At 49.4% G+C, this 24,249-nt stretch overlaps 1 protein-coding gene across 1 annotated transcript in view; it reads right to left on the bottom strand.

Annotated features, from left to right (window-relative positions):
• Lac (septate junction protein lachesin) overlaps positions 1 to 24,035 on the bottom strand; it is a 65,984-nt gene extending 41,949 nt beyond the window's left edge. Inside the window, exon 1 of the mRNA XM_077669641.1 lies at positions 23,834 to 24,035. Coding sequence (XP_077525767.1) covers positions 23,834 to 23,876 — 43 coding nt within the window. The 5' untranslated portion in view covers positions 23,877 to 24,035. The remainder of the gene's footprint in view (positions 1 to 23,833) is intronic.
• Between the last annotated feature and the right edge of the window lie 214 nt (positions 24,036 to 24,249).

Genomic DNA, 24,249 nt, shown 5'->3' with positions numbered 1-24,249 from the left:
CATGCGACCCACCAGCTCATTTTCCGCAACAGAACCTATGATGTCACTCGAGAATGCTCTGCGATTGGTGGAGGTCGGCAAAAGCAAACGCATGTTAGGCAGGGCTTACAGTTTGCATAGCGAGCTAAATGCCCGTGAAACATACTGCACATTTTTTTATGACAAAGAACGGTGGAGTAAACGGTTGAAGTTCCGAACGAACACGCAAGCGTGTGCGCCAATGCGTACGAAACTACCGTCGGCCGAACTCGACATCTCGCCGTCGCCACCGTCGCGCAGACGAATTTTCGGGTTCGAGGCTCTTAGGGGCCAACGAACCGTTCCAGCACGTACAGCCGCGACCTTGCTTGGTATCTTAATCCCTTGACAGGAGGTTGGCCGTCATATCGCCAACCAGCAAAGGTAAAAATAGAAACGAGGGGAGTAAGGAACAGCAAGAAGCGGCGAGATAGTGCCAGTCGTCGCAGAAGTTTCGAATGGTGTTGGCTTGCTGCTGTCGTTACGAGCTCGTTTCCAGTTTACAACCACTGAAAACTTCAGTTTGTTCGAGTACTTTACAATGAAATTTCGTTGCTGCATTTTGAAATGCCCATGTAGTACGGGCAAATCGTCGAGGGAGTGCGACATCCCCGCCGGTGAGGAGATCTCCTTTCATGTGCTGCACAACGACGAACCTCGGCGAAGCAAGTGGCTACGTTTTGTGAACTTTGCAAACGGAGGACAAAGAGAGCTAAAGGAAGTACGAGTGTGCTCGCTTCATTTCCGAGGAAGTGATTACGGCAGGGACCCTTACGTTAGCTCACTCCTGGGACATGCTGGCGCTCGTCGCCGACTTCGTCAAATCGCTCTGACCTTGGGGAAAAAAATGCCGTAAACACCGCGCATTGACGCTCGTAACTTTCTGGTCGAAGCAGAGAGCTCGCGCGAACGGCTTTCCATACACGACACCGGCCAACTGGCATAAGTGATACTGCTACTGAAATTGAACTATTATTAACCGTAATAAAAATACGGCACATACGTACCAGTCTGTATTCGTCCGTCGCGACGGGGCTGACGAGGCAGCGGTGCCGACGGCAGGGCGTTCGTCTGTTGTGGCTATCGCGGAATGGTCGCTTTCCCGTCCACCGCGTATCCCACAACTCTTGCCGCTCGTGCACTTAGAAGCATTGAGCGTTCAAGTGGTGTGAGGTTGTTAAATGCAAGCCCGAGCTCCTCGGCGAGAGTTTTGTTCTCCGGATCAGGCGATTCCATGACTAGGGCTGCGGGTGCACTAGGTTTTACTAGTATTTTTAAAATGGCCGCCCTCTCGGTCGGCTCCCGCGTGTGGGTGCTATATGGAGTCGACATACTAAGTACCTGTTTCATGGACCGGCTCGTATGACGCCATTGTTCACGTCACGGAATGTGCAATTTTAGCGGGAGATTTAAAATTTTGGCTTAAATTGCCTTATTTCTCAGTGAATAAAGCATCATTTGCTTCCGGGAAAGCGCTTGGGGTACTATGAAACACCTAATCTTTCGAATAAAACAAACTTTTGTTTTCTCTTCATGGCTCCTTTAACGCGCCGACGCAACGCAGGCGATGAGGCGCGCCGTAGTGGAGGGCTCCGGATTAATTTGGACCACCTGAGGGGGATCTTTAACGTGCGCCGAAATCTCGTACACACGGGCGTTTTTGGTGTTCGCCTCCATCAGAAAAGCGGTCGCCGCGGCCGGGAATCGAACTCGCGACCTCGCGTTCAGCAGCGCAACGCCTTAGCCACTGAGCCAGCGCGGCAGGTCAAATAGAAGTGATAGAGCAAAGTCGTACAATGAAGGTCTTCACCCAAATGTTCACCACCGGCAGGGCAGCAGGTCAGAGGTTCCAGGATGTGACCGAGAAGAGTGGTGGAAGTGCCTGTGCTTAAGATCGTCTACGGCTGCAGGAGCAGTTCAGCTACGCTTAATTATACTTCAGGACGTGCTGTAACTGACTCGGGGTGCGCGTGCCGATTTCCGGCTTACAATATATTTAGTTTCTTTTCTTTGCTTTTTTTTTTTACTACTATGAGACTATTTTGTAGGTGAGTTGTTCTGTTGTAAAGCGGCTTTACGGTGGAAAGTTCATATAACGCGTGTTGATTGTTAAAGGTGAACCGGAAGTTAGCTGCCCTGTTTTGTCATTTTTATCATCGTCTGGTTTCGCTGGTAACGAAACTTTACCCGCCAAGCAGCCCATCAAACGATGCTAAGGAGATAAAAAAAAGGAAAGATAAAAAGAGGAAAAGAGGACAGTAAAAAAAGAAAGGAAAACAGATAAAGAAGGAAAGAAATTGGTTCCCGATAAGAGTCGGGGGGTGTGGAGAGGGGAATGAAAGGCACAGGAAGTCCTCTACAACCTCACTACATAACTGCGTATGGAGCACTACAACTAAGCTGTTCAGTCGTCCCGAAGCCCCAGTTTTTTCCCTGAACACCCATTCAGGAGCGTCTGAGGGGTTTAGCCAATCAAAAAGCAGCGCGAGATGACCAGAGAAGATGATGAGCATTTTCTTTGCATTTCCTTTTTTATTATTTTCAGGGTGCATATTGTTTACATAATTTTGCCCCCCGCAACGCGAAAATCGTCACATGGCACAACTCAAACACCTTTCCGCTCATCGCAAACTTTTTTTTTTGTCGCTCTCAAAAGTATGTCGGACCAAAGGGTGTTCGCGAATCCCCTCCATCAACACCACCGCAAGACGTCATATTATGAGGAATGCCGGAATTACCCGAGCCGGCGGGAAGCGTACTCGAAGCGCGCAAACAGAGCACGCAGAACGCCGCTTCCATATCGAAGCGCCGTCCCATAAAAGCAGCTCCGTTTTAAGACATCCTTCGCGGGGCAATCAGAAAAACCCGTTGCTTCCGGAGCGCTTCCGGCTTCGGAAATCCGCAGAGCCCATCCCTCGTTCTGGCTGTACACGAGCACAGCCTTCCCCCGCTCTTGCGTCAGAGTTTTCCGATATCCGAGATTTTCTCCTCCGCATGAAACGTTGAGCGGCAGTTGAGCATCCCAACGATAGTTTGTTCGACGGCAGTTTAAACTGCCCGTGTAACAGGGGTATAAGTAGCCGGGGATCAATCACGCGGAATTTCTCGCATCTCCTCATGTTCCGAAATTAGAAACGCATTAATGCCGCAGAAAAAGGGAAAAAAGCAGCACTGCTGACAGAGGCACTCAAAGGGGACGTGACGCATTTGTCTTTTTTTTTCGCTAGCTTGGTGTTTAATTGCCCTGTCATTCATGCCTTGAAGCACCCGCCGCGATGGCTCAGTGGCTAAGGCGTGTTAGCCCAAGGGCGCCAGTTAGATGCCGGGAACGGTGGCTGTTTTCAAGTGGAGGCGAAAAGCGAGAAAGATCGTGAGGTGGTCAAAATTAATCCGGAGAGCGCTTCATAGAGCCCTACGGCCTGCTTTATACAGCACGTGTAGCTTTATAGCACGTGTGTAAACCCCACAATTTGAATTGTTTTAACACTTTCCGAGAACACCGAGCTTGCTGCCAAGCCGGATAAGCTCAGCCCACCAACAAGATTATATCATCACGTCCATAAAATCTGCGTAGTATTTAAGGGCTATATAGAAACACGACGCGCTGTAATGATTTATTCAAGCGCATCGCAACGGACCAAGACCGGCTGAAGCCGCGCGTGCACGAGCAGCTGTGTTTTCGTTCGAATGAAATCGCTATTGGCTGCGAATCATTTCGAAAAAAAAAATGGAAAAAGAAACAAGGGTTGAGAAGCACAATGCGGTCGCGTAGAATGAAAATCACTTAAACGCCCTCAGAGTTGTCTCGCTTTTGTAAACAATGCTCCGAAACTCCAAAAGAATTCTTTTTAGGTTTCATTCTGTGTCTGGCACCGGGCGGCGCCTCTCTCTCCCGGGAGGGAGTATGCACCGATTTTCAAGCCTCTTCGGGTTGAAAACTAAAAAAAAACAGTAAAAAATACTCACGAACGTCTAAGGCGAAAATTATTGGCATTCCAGCACGTACATTTAAGATGACACTACCGAACGTCCCTATAACTGTACAACTTTTCTTCGGTAGAGTCGTTACACCGCATCTCGGTTATAGAAACTGAAAGACATTAACACAACACGAAAATATATAAGGAACTGTTCATTCGAAAAAGTGCTGAAAGCAAGAGTGCACGCACGTTGATAAAAAAATTAGCAGTGGCTCAGCTCGGCTATGCCAGGATATACGTAGCGTGAGCTAAGGTTCAGCAATCAAATCAATCCAATCCAGTCCATTCCAGTCCGGTCCAGTCACTGCTCCTCACGCATGCGCACCATGGCTCTCCAGGAGCCACGCGAAACGGCTATCAAGCGGCTTCGGCGCAGTGTCAGACTTGGCTACTGCGCAACGGAGGCGCACGGCTGGGCACGCGCCGACGCCAGTGCGTCCGCCGCGGCTATGACCTCACTCCTCTGGAATGCGCAGACCGGCTAATGTGCAGACCCGATTCTCTGCACACCCGTACTCCAATTGGATTGGATATTCCATTCCAATCCAATCCAATCCAATCCAATCCAATGTTCCTCGCGCTTGCGCAGCACTGAAGGTCCACGCGAAACTGTTCAACCTCGGCCACTGTATACCTTACGCAACAAAAGTTGACGATCCGAGGGAAAACGTGAGGGGGAGCTTTTTTTAGTGCAGCACAGCTGCATTCAGAATACCTGAAGGTCCCCTGAAGTGTAGAATGTGCCGAGAATGTGTAGGCCGTGTTGTGTTAACCCATTTAAAAATCCTTTTTTCGTCTGAGAAAATAGCATCATTCTGTTCTCATTGAGAACTGTTTCTCACCGTCATGATACGGAGCACAGTCTGTACGGTCTCATACAGTTAATCGCGAATACCGCAAACTGCGCGAGTACAAACAGCGAGAGTATATCACTCACAAACTCGGTGAAACAGGAAATACTGAGTGTCCGCAGGCACGAAACCATGTTTCAAGCCAGTGTGACGTGATAGATCGCGGGGATTACCACGAATGGCACGCGGTGTTTTCACTTCCCGGCAAAAATTTTAATGCACTAAAGTCCCGCGGTCAGGCTAAATAATGAAATAAGAAACCACGTAAGACAAACTACACAACGCATTTATTACTAATTATTTAGTAAATTCAGCCTAGCTGAAAACTAATGCTGCCAAGGCTGGTTGGCGGGAAGGGAGAGAGGCGGCGTGGGGACATGAATAGCGCCCGAAACGGCGAGACCGATAATCGTCATGCTTTTTGTGCCGGACTCATTCAAAGCCGCGTTTCGTCACTGTACGGGCTTTGGATGGAAAAGACGACCGGCTTGTTTCGCCGCCCATTCCGAGAACATAATGGGTTAGAGTGGGACAAAGGCTGAGTCCCAGGTTGGGGTGAGGGCTGAGGACCCCCTTCTTCTGACTAAATGGTTTTGCTTGGGCGCGTCCTGCGAGTTCAGTGACGGTCGTCACTGCGTCCACGCGTTTTTTGTTCTTTTTGTTTTTTTTTTGTCCGTTCCCTTTTCGTTTGCTGGCATGCGATTATTTTGTATGTGCTCAGTCCTTTGCTGATTTGGTTTGGTGCGACGACATGCGGCGGGTAGAAAGAAACTGCGGGCTTTACGGGTTGCCGCGAAGGATTAGTGTAGGGTAAAGACGTCGGCCGGAGATGTACGGCTGCTTCTGGTCGTTCGTGCAGGCCGACGGTAATTATACGACGAGTCGGCGCGTCCAATCTCCTCGGAGTCTTAAAGCTGCTTCCAGCTTGCAACGTGTTCCAGTGTCCTTCGCGGGTTGTCAGAAAGCTTACAAAAACAACGAATACTTGGCTTATGTTTCGCACGCCGTTTTTATGCCCCCTATACGTCCCTCCTCACTCTGACTCGACGACGTGGAAAAATTTTGTAGTTAACGAAGCCCGCTCAGTACACCTGAAGTCTACAGGAATTGTGGAAATTACTAAATTGGCGCTACAGCTAAAATTATCTGTTATGACGTAATTATTAAAACGAGATGAGTTCCGTGAGTTTAACCATCGGGGGCAAATTGGCAGCGTGTACGTTTCATCGGCTCCCGTAAGCACGGCTTGCAAGAGAGAGAGAGAGAGAGAGAGAGAGAGAGAGAGAGAGAGAGAGAGAGAGAGAGAGGAATGACCAGTTTCGAAAGCCAGCATCCATTATTAAGCCCATCCATTATTATAGAGCATCACTCCAGACTGAACCGCGGCGCCCGACGGCCTACCACACCGTTGCGCAAAAACGGGACTGCTTTTCTTTGGCGTTGCGTGCATAACTGCTTAGCGCTAGATGCGCCAAATTTTCAGCTAGACGAAGCCAAAAACGACACGCTATGTTTCATGCACACGGTTCGCGAATGGGCTCATGTCAACCGTTTTTTTTTTTTTTTTTTTCGTAGGCCCGCCTCCCGTAACCATCGAGAGGTAGTTGTGAAAAACGTCGTTTTTACTCCAATTACATAAGCACCAATTACATAAACGGTATTAACGAGCGGATAAACGGAACAACTGCTCAGCGAAAATGAACACGTGGAAGAGCCGCACGAGCACCGACTGGTGTTCTGCTGGGAGCCACTGGGTTCGGTCAAAGACCTCACCCTGGCCGCCGCAGACTTCACGATCAAGGCCGGAGGGGCGGCGAACGGTCGCAATAGCCAATGACGAGGCGACAATGGATCGTATTCCCCCAGAGCATCCTTCGTCACGGGCTTGATGAGAACGGGAGGAGAGCGGCCGCGATGTATCATCTCGTTCGGCTGCTGTCCGGGTCGATCTCGCAGGATGCTCCGGGAGCGTGTGCAGGATTGGTGGCGCCATCACGTGCCAGTGGGCGACGAACGCCTAGTTCTCTTGTTTGCCTGTTTCAAGTTTCAAAGCTTCTTTAAACCGACTTTGCTCTCCGAAACTGTCTATGCAAAGTTGTAGACTGGTGTGATCGACTCACACCCCCTTTTTGAAGTATTTGTGCTCGGAACTCGACGACCAGACTTCCGTGGTTGACCGAGCAGCCAGCGCCAGGAGTACCCATAGGCTTCCGGACTAGGAAGCCACCCTACATTTCTTCTTTCTCAATAAAGTCTCTCTCTCGCCCTCCCTTCTTCCACCCCCCTCCCTTTTTCTCTCTCTCTATCTCTCTCCACCTAACGACATCCGGTGGATATGGGAACACATAAATTGTCTTTTCAACTATCAGGAACAGGAATTCTATATGTTTATGATATGTGCTTTCCGAATACAGATGTCCTTCTCCCTCAAACCCAACCGACGGCCTCACACCTCTTCCCTAAAAAGATGTCATTCATTCATTCATTCATTCATTCATTCATTCATTCATTGAGTGGTGGAGTGTGAGTGAGTGAGTGAAAGAGTGAGTGAAAAACTTTATTAAAACGAGAGGCATGAGGTCCTACGGAGGAGTAAGGAGAATTCATTCATTCATACGATGCACAAAACGGAGACAAAAGCATACACGTTTAACCCATGCCAGTTCCAGCGAAAGCGGCAAAGAGCACCCATGTGGAAATTTTGGTCCTGCCGGCAACGTAGGGACGTAATTATGTGTCCTCGTCGGACAGTTCACGCCGGTAGTGCAAGTGCCTGCGCAGCCGGCCACTGCTTGCACGGTAAACAAACACATAAACACGTAAACGTCACAACATAGGTAGCTAACAATTCGGAAAAAAGCCGTATGGCAACAACGGCGACCGAGAAAGAACGGCGCATCGAGTGTCATTTAGGACTCGGCCCGCATGATGCGTGAATCACCCCGAGCCTGTCATGTGGTTTGGGCGGTGCGCAACTCGTGTTTTGTTCAAGCCCACCTGCCTAGTGTACCGGCACCACGCGACGCCCAGCAGCTGGTGTGAATCACCGGCGCAGAACTCCCAAATAGGATCCCTCTGCTGGCTAAATCACGAAGTCAATAAAAAAAAAATTCCACAAAGTGGGCATGCTCATAAAAAAATACACACGGGCCAGCGGAAGTCAAATGCGAAACACTAAAATATCCCCAGGAATTCGCGTTGCAGCTGTGGGCAGGAAAGACTTACTGCCTGCGTTTTCCTTTTTAACTTTGCGACGGCTGGCTTTCCTCTCTCTCTCTCTTGTTTTGTTGCCGGCGGCAACAGGCTCGTGTACAGATGGTAGGAGTGCCGGTATACCTGGAGGCTGTGGGAGGAATCGGAGCGCCGGAGTATGAACGAACCTCGCGTGGTTCCCCTCCAGCGCCATTAAACGGATTAAACAAGGTTTGGAAATATTCCATGGAAGCAGGCATATCAACAAGAATTCGCTCGCAGAGTCGCAGGAGATGAATACAACACGTATTACGTTTTCGGTCTGTTCGCCGAAAGCAACGGGCCACCGAACCGAATGGCGCGCTTTGAGTGTAGTGTGAAGGTGTCTCAATAAAATAGCAGAGTCCTTCCAAGCATTGAAGGACTACGGTAATAATAAGGACACGCTGCTCTTGTCTTGCGTTGCGCCACATGAAGACAAAGAATACAACTTTCTTCCGTTTGAAAACAACCAGCCTTCAGTAAATAACTCAGCTTCATACGAGCCGCGGGATACGCTTTTATTGTACCTAAAAGGACGCAAGAAATATTGAACAAAGAACATTCAAATTTCGCGCCACAGTGACATTAACGGTATGTTAACTGTTAAGAACTGTAAGTTAAGATAATGAGCATTCACGCGGTACGATCAAATGGAACTAAAGGCCCCATTAAAATCACCCCGCCATATTTTTTGGCGGTGGCTTAGGTATGCGGACGCCAAACAATCTGTGATTTCATACAGACCTCAGAGAAAATGGCTAGCAAGTCTTCGGCTGTTTTCCTTAACATCTCCATTATTTGTTTGAACTTTTGCGATAAAAGTGTTATCGTAATCGAGCCAAAGTAGTATTTTTAATGAGCCGGAGCTATATTCTGCTTTCACGGGCCCTCTAACAGAAACGACGCGTGATGCACATGCACCGGATTTCGCCTTGCACCACCAACCGATGTGCCACGTAACGAAACAGTTGCGGCTGACAGCGCTGCATTCAGGCACCTGTTGAACTTCGCCGGATGTTGGCGAGCGGGAAAAGAGGATCCCGACCAAGATGACGTCGCATTTGGCGGAATGCCTAACAACAACAATAGGGACACATTAGCCCCCGCGCACATTAGCCGGCTACACGCCCGTGAGTTCCTTTCCAGAAATCCTCCTTTACCGACAAAGTCCACAAAAACCTCAACCACGTCTGCCATCGGGGGGCGACGCGGCACTGTCCCACCGCCACGACCCGAGTCGGAGTGAGCGGGAAACAGCTGCTATTGTTGCTCCATTCCGAGGATCATAGCGATCGACATTATTCGCGCCGTTCCTTCTTCGCCTCTCCTCCGCGGAGGTTCTAAAGGCGTCCCCTGGCTCAGAGCGCGCCGGGGTAACGTTCCGATCGGACCCCGCGCCGCCATCTCTCCTTTCATCTGTCGCCTCCTTTTTCGTATTTCCCGCCTCTTTCTCCGCTTCTTTTATTTCCCCTCTCCCACAGCAACTTCCTTCGCGGGGAAACGCGCATTATCCGCCGGAGGAACGCAGAGGGGGCCGTGAATGTGCCCGTCTGAACAGCAGCGGCGAGAGTTTACACCCCTGTATCCAGGGAGGGGGACAATAGCAGGGAAAGAAAAAAACCACGGCGACGAAAGATCAACACCACCGACTTAAAAGACCCGAAACCTTCTTCGCGAGACCCAGCCGCTGTTTTACAGCGAGAGTCCTATCACACTTTAGTCTGTTTTGGTTATGTTTTGTTTTGTGGCTGCTTCTAAGTAGCCCCCCCCCTGGGCGATTTTACGCCTGTCCAGCCGCTGTGGCTTTCGCGCGTGCATCGGCGGCATTCGGCGAGCTCACGGCAAGCGCGTTCGAAAACGGGCGAGGTTTTTACGAGAGGGGTGAAACATTCAAGCGGACAGAAAAAGAGAGGGGTTCGCACGGGGCCACATCGGAGACCATGTGGAAGGGACGCGCTCTCTCGAACACCTTCGCCCCACACAGTACTGGCTTCCTTCCCAGCGGGCGCCGCCGTTTCCGGGGGCCGAGCTTCTCGCCACATCTGCGGAATTTCTAGGCGTCGTCGTCATCGTCTCACACCGTGGTGACGCGTGCATCAGACGCTGCTGCATAAATGCGAGTCTTCCGATTGCCTGCCTGCGCTGGCACGTCCGGATGTAGCAGCCTGCATGCTCGCGGCACGAGTGCGTGAAAACAAATCTGTTTTCTGGCAATCACGTTGACGACCTTGAGGTGAAACGGCAGGCAGGGAAAGGTCCACTGAGGGCGCGCGGCGCGTAAACATTTCCTCTCCTCGCCGTTTGCGCTCACCCGGGAGGGCGTTGTCTTCTTCCAGCTGTCCCGTATGAGGCCCTCTCCACTAGCCGCTTGATTACGCACACGTTCGCGTGCCTGCTAAGCGCCTGATTCAAACTTTAATCGGAACCCACCGCGGTGGCTCAGTGGCTGAGGCGTTGCGCTGCAGAGCACAAGGTCGCGGGTTCGATTCCCGGCCGCGGAGGCGAATAGCAAAAACACCCGTGGGTACGAGATTTCGGCGCACGTTAAAGATCCGCAGGTGGTCAAAATTAATCCGGAGCCCTCCACTACGGCGCGCCTCATCACCTGCGTTGCGTCGGCACGTTAAACCCCACAATCAATCGATTAAATTTTAATCAGAAGCTTAGGAAGCCCAACGCATGACTTCGCTTCTGGAAGCGCCGTCATGTGAGAGTTCAAACTCTTCTAGAAGCGCCGTCATGCGTTTGTTTTAAGGTGTTTAGGTACCTACACTTGAAAAGCGTGGACACGCAGTGTTTAAGGAAATCTAGAAGGCTAACGATGAAACACGAAAAAAACAGTGGATAATCCAAAACAGCCAAGGTAACCAAAACAGAGGCAAGGCAGATTGAAACGAATAAATGGAGTGAAAAAATGAAAGCTGATTGATTGTAGGGTTTTAACGCGCCGACGCAACGCAGGAGATGAGGCACGCCGTAGTGGAGGGCTCCGGATTAATTGTGACCACCTGGGGATCTTCAAATAACGTGCGCCGAAATCTCGCACACACGGGCGTTTTCGCTTTTCGCCTCCATCAGAAAAGCAGCCGGGAATCAAACCCGCGACCTCCTGCTCAGCAGCCCAACGCCTTAGCCACTGATGGAAGCTAAATCAGCTAAAACGTCGTTGGAGATATACAGGGCTGAGAAATTGAACATCAGAAAGGAAAATTTCTACGATAATTCTCAGGGCAGTGCTTTGCTTTTTGGGTCTAGAGCAGGTTGCTTGCGAACTAAGAGCTTTGTGGGGAAGTATTCATAAAATGATGGGGTATGCGTGGTCTGCGGGAAAGGAAGAGAAACCATGCGGCACATAGTGTTAGAATGCGAGAGTATTCATCCAAATTTACATGAGGGGAATATTCGGCCTCCAGAAGCCCTAGGTAGCACAGAGGAAGTCAACTTAAATGCTGTCGAGGCGACGAAAAGAAGATGAGAATGCTAGTGGACAAAAAGCAGAGAGGGGAATATTGCCTAGGACAGCTACCACCTGTAACAGGAAAAAAAGTATTTTGTGCCTGATAAGTTTTTTGTGCCTGCCCTAAGCAGCACAAACCAAGGCTACAAAACAAAGGTTTATTAGTCCTTTTTGGTAAGATGACACGTCACCACCTCGCTACAAAGGGGAAACCAATAGTAATCATCATCATCATCATAAAAAATCCCGCTTCGTAGAAGCGTGTACAGCTCCGCGGGAAGGCTCCGCCACATCCCTAGAATGATGACTAAGCAGGGCTATATGAATTCCGACACGCACCGGCGGCTGCGCAGCTAAGGCATTGCTCATCTCAGCTCGAAGTCATGATGATGATGCCAGCACCTTCGAAGTGTTCGGCACTCGAGTCCTAACCGCGGAGGCCACCTTTTCTTTTCTTTCGATAGAAAAAAAAGAAAGAAAAACCAACGAAAACGCCGGCGTGTCGGGATTAGTGCACTTCCAAGTCGGCCATTTACTGCTGACACAACCAATCCATCAAGTAGTTTTGGTATTACAACCCCATCACAGTCACGAAAAACAACCCAGAGATAGGCAAAATGGCCCCCTTTGTGCCTAAGCTGTTAAAAGTTTAATTTCGTTCTACCCCAAACGGAACTGTAGACAAATGAAAAAAAAAAAAAAAGAACTCAGAGAAACTAAGAGGGAAGAAATTGGGAGAAAAAGAAACTAAGGGGAAACACAGGATAATTAGACGCATTGCATAACTAAGCCTGACTAGACTCCAGAGATTATGAATAAGCTTTATTGGTTGGAGTCGATGGGCTGGTACTAGGACACCCGTCCGGGACTACGACCTAGATGCTGCATCTCTGTCGAACAACCTCAAATACGTCGCGCTGGGTGTAGACGTGTGAAAGCATTTGAAGGCTAAAATCCTGTAATGTGGGTTTGGACGCGTACAAACCAAAATTGTTTAAATTCACATGACGGAATTAAAACCCACAGGTGTAGTGAGCGAATCCTCAAGAAAGAACGACCTTGTCATTCAGAAGCTGATATGTATACGCACAATCAGGAACCCTCAGCGCACACCTTTAAACTCCATTTAAATGTAATCACTTCGGCTACGTATCGCCGGCGAACCCCTACTCTTACCGCTAATCCCAACCCAACATATATGAGCCAGCTTCAAGCCGTCGGACCAGCGAGGACAGGTGGAACGGGCACGGCCGGCCGGCCAGCACCAAGGCATCTTGGACTAAGGACGCCTCTCACGGGTTGTAAGCCCTGACAGCATCACTCCTGCTCACAACACAATGAAACGTTTGTATTTTTTTCTCTCTCTCTCTCCCCGGCGCCAGCGCGACCGTAAGGCATGCCCGTACCACACGCCAACACGGTGTGAAGCCCGGTTGATCAGTGACCTCATATCGCATCGTATCGCCACCTCCCCACCGACCAGCGTCGCAGCTTGTTTGAGCTATCCGGGATGGACAAAAATACAGAACAAAAACAGAAACACCGTTTCCCGTCGCGTTCATATCTGCACGTTGCTCATTACGGCTTCCCGTCGAAGCGCATATGAAAACCGCCCGTGGGTAGTGAACCTTGCTGCTGCGTCAACAAAAAGGCGTGACGTCATTATACTGCATCAAAGGCGCGACGTCATCATACTACTAAAAAGCTCCAGAAAACTTGCAACGCGCACAGCTCCGTGGGGGAGAGAACACCAGCAGGGAGCACGAGGCCTCGTAAATTTAATTGCGTTCTTTCTCTCATGGAATGCGCGCAAAAATAAAGCGCTCTCGAGCGAAGTCACGACCTCAGACTGACATTTCTGACTGCTACGGATGCTAGCCCAGGCACGTGTAACAGGCCGGGGTCGTCGAAACGAATAGTTCCTCCCGTGCGGAGCTCCGGTTCTACGTCATTCGTATAGCGGCGAACTTGAAACTTTGCGCACTGACCGCTAACGTCACGGGTTGGACTACACGAAGTTTATGCTATATATATGTGCTATTTCTTGCGTCTAAAAACATCGGCACATGAGAGGATGGGCGCACAAATAGATTCTCGGTCGCGTCGATTACTAAACAATGCACTAATTAATGACTATGTGCCGCTTCACACAGTCGCACTGCGAAAACCGAGCAGCTCTATCAACCTCCGATAATTGCTACGATGCGACTGGCAGTGCGGGTGCTGTTCGAGCCCAGGGGTCCTGCGTCGCAAAGGTAGAACCCCTGCGCTCACCCTGGACAGCTCTTACACAAGACCACGCGCAGGGCGGGGCGAAATGTTTCTCCAAGGTTTTTGTCGGGATTAAGTAACGCCGATTGGGGATGTAAAAAGCATACGAAGACTTGCCACGAAGTCTATACACGAGGAATTTTACGGCAAGTCGAACAGCGACATGCGACGAGAAGTCGAAGTAGCATTGCGGTGACGGGTTAGACCAGTTACCCGCCGCGGTGGCTCAGTGGCTAAGGCGTTGCGCTGCTGAGCACGACGACGCGAGTTCGATTCCCGGCCGCGGCGACCGCTTTTTTGATGGAGGCGAAAAGCAAAAACGCTCGTGTTTACGAGATTTCGGGGCACGTTAACGATCCCCAGGTGGCCAAAATTAATCCGGAGCCATCCACTACGGCACGCCTCATCGCCTGCGTTACGTCGGCGCGTTAAACCCGACAACCAACCAACCAACGAATCAATCAATCAATCAATCAATCAATCAATCAATCAGTCAGTCAGTCAGTCAGTCAGTCAGTCAGTCAATCGAGTTAGACCAGTTGCCAGACAAGAAGAGTGAGAGATTATCTTGAAGTGGGCAACAGCGCGAGGCTCGACACGGAGTTCAAATATGAGACTGATTCACTGTTCCGTTATCCCTGTGGGGAGCCAGAGGGGTGTAGGGGTTGGGCTGGAAACTGCGAGGCAACATTTGCACTTAGGGTGCTTAAGGGCGGACGCACACTCAAGACGAAAGTGCTTCATAGGGCCATTAGCTTCACAATGAAAGCGATAAATTGCGGTGATTGACGCGGCCAGACATGCGTAACGGTAACATAGATGCGGGGTAAAAAATCTGTGGGAACGGCAAAAGAAAAAAAAAATGTGCGCCTCCGAAAACAAAAACAAGCGATGAATGGGACTTTCCTTCAACCGAAAAAATGCTGCATCATAACAGTGTCGACGCGACAGGCCAGTCGTGAAATCACTATAGAATGAGTTAGCGCGATGTGAGCGGTGTGCTAGACACGACCTCCAGACGCCAAGGAACGGTGGCTATTTTATTTAGTTCCTTTCAGTGAGCTACTGGAGCGGCGCTAAGAGACTCTTCAAGAGAGCTATTGTTTCTACGCTGAGATGCATCTGTACGAACTATCGTGCCCTTCATACTATTCATGGGATGAATGGTGTCGGCGGCACTCTTGAGGTTAAAGAACCCAAAAAATTGGCCGCTTATTTGCTTGCTTCGCTGCAAATGTCGCCGTAAGGCAAATGTCTTGTGCAGCCCTGCCTCGTAACACCTTGTCATCTCCCTCACAACTCAGGTTGTTCGCCCGTCTTCCTTTTCCAATAATGGAAACAATTGAAGCTTGCTAGATTCCGTTCAACTTTCCCGCCTTCCCAACACTCACGCGCCGCATGGGATCTTTTCTTTCCTTGGCCCTTGCAACAAGACATGCTATAATGGCGACGCCCCTTAGGGGCTCGGGTTGTCGGCGTTTCATGTCGTCGTCGTCGTAACCGTCGTCTCATGCAGTCAAGGTACCAAAACACCGGGATTCTCGTTTACGCCTCGCGCTAGAACGTAACGCGTACTAAAAAAAACCGGGGCACTGGTTTACGCCTCGCGCTATAACGATTCGTAACGCGTACTAAAACAACACCGGGACACTTGTTTATGCCTCGCGCAAGCGAGCTTCGTGCTTCAAAGGCACGAGACTTTACAGCAAAGCTGTATACCTCTACCACCAACGGTTTCATTTCCGTGGGCAAAAACGCCCAGGCGCTAAGAATACACTTTTACACTGCATGCTTCGCCCCTCCCCAGGTTTCACGTTAATGGAGATGGCCCGGGGTTTTTTTCTTAGTACTGAAGTGCGGTTTGTCGATCAAGTTTACACAAAGCCCGAACCCCACAGGAAGCCGCCAGAACAGTTAGAGCTTCTTCCTCTTGATGTACTGCCGCCGATCCTCTGACGATGTGTCGGAGACATGGCGCTCATAAAGCGCGATGAAGGTGATGGTACGTGATATTGACTTTGGGGGAATTGTCCTGCTTTCGAAACCGTTTTTTTTTTTATGCTGCTGTCGCTAAAACCACTGCTACAAGTAATTTCGATTAGTAGAACGGTGCGACTATTGGCCTCAAATATGACCAATGTTTTCATTTCCTGAACAATGTTGATATTTATGACGCATTCCACCACTTTCATTAGTCTGGAACTGATTTGCCTATTCGAACTTCTTGTTCAAGGAACATTCTTCAAATAAGGCCCGGCGGCTGTTCGAGAGACACAGATCAAAATATTCACCCTTAAGTATATATCCTCCCCAAAAAGACTACCGTCTTGAAAACTGAGCACTTGACAAGCGCGCGAACAGTGTGCGTCTGTAGATCGTCAATGCGTGCAATGAGATGAACATGCGGTAAACGATGAAGGTGACGCCTAGGTCCACACAAAATTTACATTAGGTAACGCGTAGTAGGTGAGGAAAAGCCGTAGTTCAAAAAGACTGTTCCCGCTATAAACTGCAATGACCATGTAAGGAATACTGAGCTTGTTCGAGCAGCAACAGCAGGACGAAAACTGACGCCTCCGTTGCGAATGCATCGCAAATCAGAATTACAGTGAGGTGGAGACCAGAGTTCTTGAAGAAAGGTTGCTTTCACGCGACCAAAGAGGAGATTGGTGCAGTTTCAAGGCGATGCGGGTCAGTGATAAAACGTGGGGTGACATTGCATGGGAAACAAGCTCCCCATCCTGTTTTGAATAGGCAGGCTGAGTCATCCACGTCAAATTCGGCGAGTTTAGAGAGATAGCGGCCGCATGTGGCGCATGCATCACCGGGAAACAATTTCCGCCCGCACAAAGCGATGCAAGGCAACAACATCTGGAACGGCTGCCTGGAGTGATAACGTTTGAAGAGATATAGCATGGCGGCGTTCCTCGTGAAGCCAATTAATATGTCTGCTGTTTTCACGCGCTTTTGTTGAACACTGGCCGAGGTTGAGCAGTTTCGCGTAGCTCCTGGAGAGCCTTGCTGCGCATGCGCGAGGAGCAATGACGTCACACGGCGCACAGAACGTTTCTCGCTGCCCAGCGGCTCCCACCCCACGCGGCCAGCGTCTGCGCCGACCTCCGTTCCGCGCGTGGCGGCCCGGTTCCCTTGAGGATCATGCGAGAGGTGGCCGGGTGTGGAACCGGTGGCTCGTGCGTCGCAGCAACCCCGGAAACCAGCTTAGCTCTGGGGCGATGGGTGACGCTGCGCCGGAGCCGCTTGATAAATATACATGTGTCACATAATGCGTATACCGTGTGTGTGTCATTGAAGCAGCAGTCAGCATCATAATCAAGCTAATCCTAGACAACCAGGAAAGCCAAGAATAACCAGCTGACCCTTAGCTCAAGCTATGTATATCCTGGCATAGCCGAGCTAAGCCACTTAATTTCTTTTGATGGTTAGTTCTAACTATTGCATTAATGAAACTAACAACAGTAAAAATATATTTATGAATCCGTTATTACCGAGTGTTTCACTTAAGTTACGGCAGCGCAGAGCAGCTTAGCATCATGCCTTCATGAAACTGGATGCATATCTAAACAGCCAAACGGAGCTGCATTATTTGGTGCCCACGCGTAAACTGTCGCCTGTGCGATGTACCGGAAAAGATAGAGCGCTGCTTCATAAATTGTAAGGATGTCATACTGTTTTCGGATGTCCTCCAGAGAACACTTAAGAAGGACTTTGAATCGACTCCACATAATGTAAGCTATCTATTATCACCCGATGACGGTGATGTGCTATATGATTTTTTTTTAATCGCTTGGCGTATAGCTTATGGTAAACGCGAATGGTGGATGACACGCTGAACTTATGGTGTCTTCAAGATCCCACTTTTGCCAAATGGTCATTCATTTTACAGACGTCTATCTACAATCAAAATGACTCCCGCCCTCACTGGTATCACCTGCTTATTCGTTGTTTACTTTTGCCGCCTTTAAAAGCAAATGTACATAACTGCTCATTATGTTTAGTTTTGTTCCCCTTATTGTATTCATTGTTGTAAATATCATTTAATATCATTTACTACATTGACTTGCAGTGCAAAGATACCGTGTGGCAAACAAAAAAAAAAAAAACCGTCAGTGGCCTAAGGGTACAAACTCGGGTTTTGGGGTGAACGTCCCTGGTTCGAGCCTCAGCGGTGCCCAAAGTTTTTGACGCGAAGCTGTGTATGCCTCCTTGATGGCGTTCGATGTAGCGCCAAAAATGCACTCCAGGAAAGCCCACTTTACACAATGGGTTTCACAGAACGCTGACCACGATAAGCAAAGCGCCGGGTTCATGGACCGTTTCATCGGCACCTTCTGGACTTTATACGAGAAGCAAACTTGTTCGTGTACCTGCTGCGAATCGTGCACCGTTATGCCGCAGGGCAAACTTTCGAATAATCAAAAAATAAGCAAAGGCATGCACAGCGCCTCAAGAAAAAAAAAACACTTCCCGTCACCGGTATCGAACCTAGGTCACTCACGTTATGAAGCAGACGTCTATCTGATTACGCCTTTCCTTTTTTATTCTATATTACCGTTCGTCTCAAACGAAAAACCAGGCTACAGTGATTTCATAAAATTCGCCACCTTTGCGATAATACAAGTTTAAAATCTCTTCAGCTGAACAAGGTCATCTAGGATTAGTAGCCATTCAGGTGGTTCGCTTAGCGCTCTGTATACCTCACGTATGTTGACCATACTCTCAATAAAATACTCTCTGGCGGGCCGCGCATTGGGATAGGCATGTCTGTCAGCCATCCTTGTTCGCCACAAGCTGTGCATGCTGATCAACATAAACATGTCGAAATGCACGCATCCAGTATCACACACAGACAGAAAACGGATCCCGAAAGGGTTTATGGGCAGGTCCTTTTTAACAGTGCGCTGTAGGATGTCCCAGTGAAATCTCGCGTCTGAGCAGTCCAGAAAAATGTGGTCAATAGTTTCCGGCTTTAAGCATATGCGACAGTTAATGTTCCAAGGTATGGCTAATCCTTTCTCTTGGAGCCATGGCTTTACAGGAAGCGTGCCACTGTGGAGCTGAAAAAAGAAACTGTACGGAGGCGCGCACGGGCATTATCTTTACCCTCTTGAGCACATCACCTTGCCTTCCCACTGCATAGATAAACCTGTATAGAGGAATGGGTAGCATAACATCAATGAGGTCCTTATACAACTTGTTGCGTGTTACAATGCTCAAGTACTCTATCGAAAAGCGCACCCTCAATGACACCGTCGATGCAGCTTGGATTTTTTTACTTTGACTCGGGTTGCATGGGGAGAAGCTTCGCATTTTAACCATCTCTCTCTTGTGTGAGGGGCTTTGATTTTTGCAGGACCCGCGATTTCTTTTTCGAATAAAATGTTATTAGATTAATTCGCTGCATTCTTTTCGAAAATAACGGTGTTTCGGTATCTCGTAAGTCGGTTCGGGGCAGGGCACGGCATGTCAACGCGTTCGACTTCGCACCGGCAGTGTCTGACTTTCACCCATCTCGGAACGGAATATAGCCAGGCAAAGAGAGGACACGTTTTCATCACAGTTTTTCCTGCGGCCAGGGTACAATTGTCTCGTTAGTGCTACCAATTGGAACAGCTATTGCGTCTTCCTAATGTTTTGCAGACGGTCTTCGTTTTTGCTCATAATTCTGGCGAGAGGCCGTGCGAGGGGCGTTTGCTACTCAAGTACAATAAACGTGTTCCTAGAGCCACTAGATCGGGTATCCTATACAGTGGCTCTACGTGTTCCCACCGCTTCCTGGAGAGATTGGTAAACAAATAAGGTTGTAGGTTTGGTGTGAATAAAGTTTGAATGGGAGGGGAGGTGGGTGTTGAGGAAAAAGAGGAACAGGCGATGCAGTTGGGTGCGTCGATCTCAACTCACAGCGCGAGCAGTGGGAGAGCCGTTCGCAAGAAACTTGTGCCTGTTCTCTCAACAACGTATGCGTTGTTGAGAACGCAGCAGCACCAATGCGTTGTTGTTGCTGCTGCGAGCTTTAGTAAAAAGGAAGGCCTGTGGCCACCGGGGAAGAATGGAAGGTGGGTTCAGCCCTTATGGAGGTCGTCTTGATGAGCCATCATTTATAAATCAAGTAGTCCACGTATAAATTGCCAGTACTAGGCCGCTGTAGTGGCATAAGTGAATGTCGTAGACGGTGTCTGTGGGGCCAGTGTAAGTTGCGATGTTGTGGTAAGGAGTAAATGCAAGAAGGAGGGAAAATTTCGGGCAGTGCCAGATGAGACGGTTACTCTGCAGCCTACAAGTACCAGAGGTTTCCTCGGTCTTTTAGGCACGTAGATTGAGTCTCTGTACATCGAGGAGGGGGTGGGGAGGTTGTATTTGTCCAGAGAGACGGAATAACGTTCCTTGTGACATTTATTTGGCCCGGAGAGACCGAGAGTTAGAGGAAAGCCTTGGCAGCGTGGGCGTGGTTAGGTGTTTCAGATTTTCTTGTGAGTGTGGTTCCCGGAAGCGCCAATGAAAGTCCCAAACAGAACATCTTGAGAAGCTTTAGAACGGCACATGAAGGGCCACAATTTACGCATGAGATGTCATCAAGTAATATCACTCAGTACCCAGATTTAAAGCTAAAGGATTGAACAAAGACACAGCCGCTAATGCTACCATACCAAGGGAGAGAAGCAGCTTATGCCTTTTTAGTGGTAGAACGGCTCATGGACCAACGCGCACTCTTGTCAGCAGACGGCCATTCCGGGTAATCTTTCACTGCGCCGCGCGAATCGCTAATTCGCTGCGGCACTCAACGATACCGCGGTCCTTTTCAAAGCTAACGATAAAGCATTCAGGGAAATTTGGGGGGCATTTTGCATCATATCGGGCATAGAGGGCGATTAACGCGATTTAGCACACCTTTCATTACCCCGCTCAGCGGGACAAAGTTTCTCTGGAATAAACAAATTAATTTGACGCGCGCATACAACTATTGTCAAAAGTGGTGGCTCACGAGTGCATTTCTTTTTCTGCTGTGAATAAACTTCAGTCGTCCGTTCACGCTTTACTCGTTCTGTACGTTGACTCCGTTCTGTGTTTGTTCTTGTACTCCCCTCGATTATGTACCGATACCAACTAACCCAACATCAAGCCTAGGAGGAAGAACCCCAACTTTCAACCAGCCAAGCACCAAATCGGATTCATGTCGGGTTTTAATGTGCTGAATTCAACGGTGAACGCTCAATGGCGTACGGCAGGAAAAAAAAAAAAAAACGCGATGCATGAAAGTAACCGACGGCAGATGTCGTTTTCGGCGGGAACGATCAAATAGCTCACTGTCTACGTAAAACGGGGTCATTGGCTTCACCGCAAGCTGCCAGCTGTCGGACGTATAGCACGAATCAGGGCAACAGGCTCCAACCGGTACACAGCACCGGCATTGCCATTGATTGGGAGCATCGGAAAGAAACGAATACAGCAATCATAGGATACATTGGATAATACGAATGCATGTGACACACACACACACACACATGGTCTACTAACTACTTCGGACGCTAAAATCTAAGAAAAGGTTGTGTTCTGGAGAAAAGCTCTTAAACGCAAAAAGCCGAATGGGGATGGGGCTTAAAAGTGCTTTTCCGCAAAATAATCAGCCAGAAGTAATTATCTGATGTATTTTTAGGGAGCTGCCATGACTTTTTGTTGGATTTCTACGATTGCAGTACTTCGGAACATCACTCGTATTGCGGCTGTGAAAAGCAGACTTTTGGCATCGCTGGTTTAGTCTTGTGATGTCGCTGAAGAGCATTTCACAGTGATGGAAAATGTATACCCCGGCTACACTAGGTTCCGAATGTCATTTAAACTCAATGTCATTTGACTCAAATAGGGTGCTGCGAATGCCATTCAGAATCCGCCGCGCTCCACTACAATTTCGATGGCATTTGAAAGCTTTAGCAATCGCTTGCCCTGCTGCGTGGCGCTGCTGCTGTCGAGTTCTGTTTTTGCCCAATAAAGCAACAATCAAATTTAGCAGCAGTCTTTGGAAGTAAAATTATATCAAATTATCAATAACGTAAGCTTTGACACGGTTCTTGCTTAATTCTGAATTGCAATCGAGGTTTTTGGTGCCGTCTGGCCAGTCGCTTGCTCGCACTGGCGCTGAAAGTACGGAATTATTACATGTCAATATCACGATTTAAGTGGGCGATACGTAAACAAAGTCCCACAATTAAGAATATTTTGTTTGTTTTAAGTACGCCAGTGATGGATTTGTTTATGCTGACTTGGAACTGTGTGCGCGAAGTACTAGAAATGGCATCTGAGAGCCCAAATGTCTCTCTGGGTGCTCATTGGGCTCGAATGTCATTTGAGCCGAATGAGATTTCAAAACCCCGTGGAGCAGCGCAACTTCGCATTTGGTTCAAATGACATTCGACGCTAGTGTAACAGGGGTATTACAATGTCATTCTCTACGCCTGACATAACGGTATGCGGCTCGTCCTTCAAGCGTGCTGTTTGTTGGCCACAGCGAGAAAACAGGGAATGGCTCCATGATTATGGACCAGAGAAGAGTCAACTTAAAAGTCCCCCTACCCTTATTGTACAGTCCAAATAAAATAGTCGGCGCAAGTGAAGTTCCTCGTAAAGTATCACACAACAAAGTTTATCTCTAATTTCCACTGCTCTGATTGATGACTGGTTGTCAACTACCTAAGTCGTTAATAGAGTAGCGCTGCCTTTTCGAGTCCCTGGGCAATGCTACATTCCATAACGAGAAATTGGCCCGTTGCAACTAATGATCGCAATAAAACACAAAACTTCCTTTTGAAAAGCTCCTCCGACTAGCCTGACATGTTTATAAAGTAAATTATGCGCGCTGCATTACTCTCGTTCATCGCGCACTGTGGGTTCGGCTGCACCAGCGCAAAACAAAATGACGGCGTTCGCTTGCAGCAAAAGCAGAGTCCACAACGTTGTATCTGGGCACTTTAAAATAACTTGCAAGATGCTCGTAAAGTCGGGGCAGGTGCTGTCACATTGTAGTTCATTAACCAGTACGTTCGCAAACGCACTATTACCATTGTTGCGGGGCGTTCATCGTGGATTAATTAACACCAAAAAGGATGATGACCGCAAAGGTCGACGCGCCTATTTTTGCAACTTGGCAGCTAACGCTTTTTTGAGTTAGTTTGCGTGACACTAACCTCCTGGCCAACGACTCAAGAAAAAAAACACCGGCTACTACCAGGAATTCCAGCTAGGAATGTTGCAATGATCTACGGCTACGGACATGTTGGGAGTTTCTCCTCCTTCAGCAAAAAATTCGCGCGCTTAGAACTGACTACAAAAAAGTCCGTGTAGCCACAACCATCGCCTGCACGCAGGAAACGTTTCTGAGTACACAAATCGTTCAGCACGTTTTCAGTGCCTAGCACTTCACGCCGCAAACCAGGAAACGCAAGCCAAGCTATCCGAGCCGGCCTCGAAAGTAGGTCCCACAGGCACCGCTCGTTGCGCGGTTCGAATTGATCGGCCTGCTTTGTTTGCGGATATGAAATGTACCGCAGAAGCAAGCCGTACGGAGACTTCTGACGTCCAGCCGCGGCAACGCTGGACCATCCGTAAACTAGAGTGAACTAGACTCTAGTAAACAACAGAGCGACGTCGTGAAATAGAGGAGTGGCACGCCAGCATTTCGAAACGCCCAGAGGTGGCGCGCACACCGAGAAGCGAGGCGCGCATTCCAAACGGCCGCCGGAGACGAGCTCGCGGAAAGCCGCAGGTCCACGGTCGCCGCATCGGAGGCAGGGCTCGCTCCCGGCTCCTTTGTCCACGCAGGACTTTCGCCGGAACACACGGGCAGCAAAGGCTGAGAGGACTCACTCACCGGGCGGAGGAAAAGCAGGAAGGTCCCCCTCCCACCTCAAAAATCACCGGCGCGGTTTTCTTCCTGAGCAGCCACAATGGCCACGCAAACCGCACACACCGCGAAGGCGCTCACGGCAACCACACGGCATCGTGGCACTCACCTAAAGACACAAGCGCAGCGAGGTACAGGACCGTCTGCGCCATGGCACACGAGAAGAGTTCGGGCCCTCGAGCGAAGACGTCGGCTTGCAGCGGGGTGCGTGGCTCGGGAGCGGCAACGGCCGTTGGGTTCGGGGCGGAGGCAGCGTCGTTGTGTGCGCGTACAAGCCGACGACTCACCGCGGATTCCTCCTCCCGCACGCACGACCGTTCGTCGCTCTTCTCTTTCTCTCATCTCTGGGGTGAGGGAGAGAAGCGATCGAAAAGGAAAAGAGAAACAGGAGAGATTGAACCGGCCACGTGACTCACGTACCTGTCTGTCACGTGACTAAAAGTGACGCGGAGAGCGAGCGACGCGCGCGAGGAGGAGGGAGAAAGCGCTACGTGCACGCAAAAAAAGAAGTCTGGCGGGGCACAC

This window comes from Haemaphysalis longicornis, unplaced genomic scaffold, assembly GCF_048455015.1.
Source record: "Haemaphysalis longicornis isolate Haplotype H1 unplaced genomic scaffold, Haemaphysalis longicornis Haplotype H1 scaffold_47, whole genome shotgun sequence".
Classification (NCBI taxonomy): Eukaryota; Metazoa; Arthropoda; class Arachnida; order Ixodida; family Ixodidae; genus Haemaphysalis; species Haemaphysalis longicornis.
This window is presented reverse-complemented; position numbering and strand designations above follow the sequence as displayed.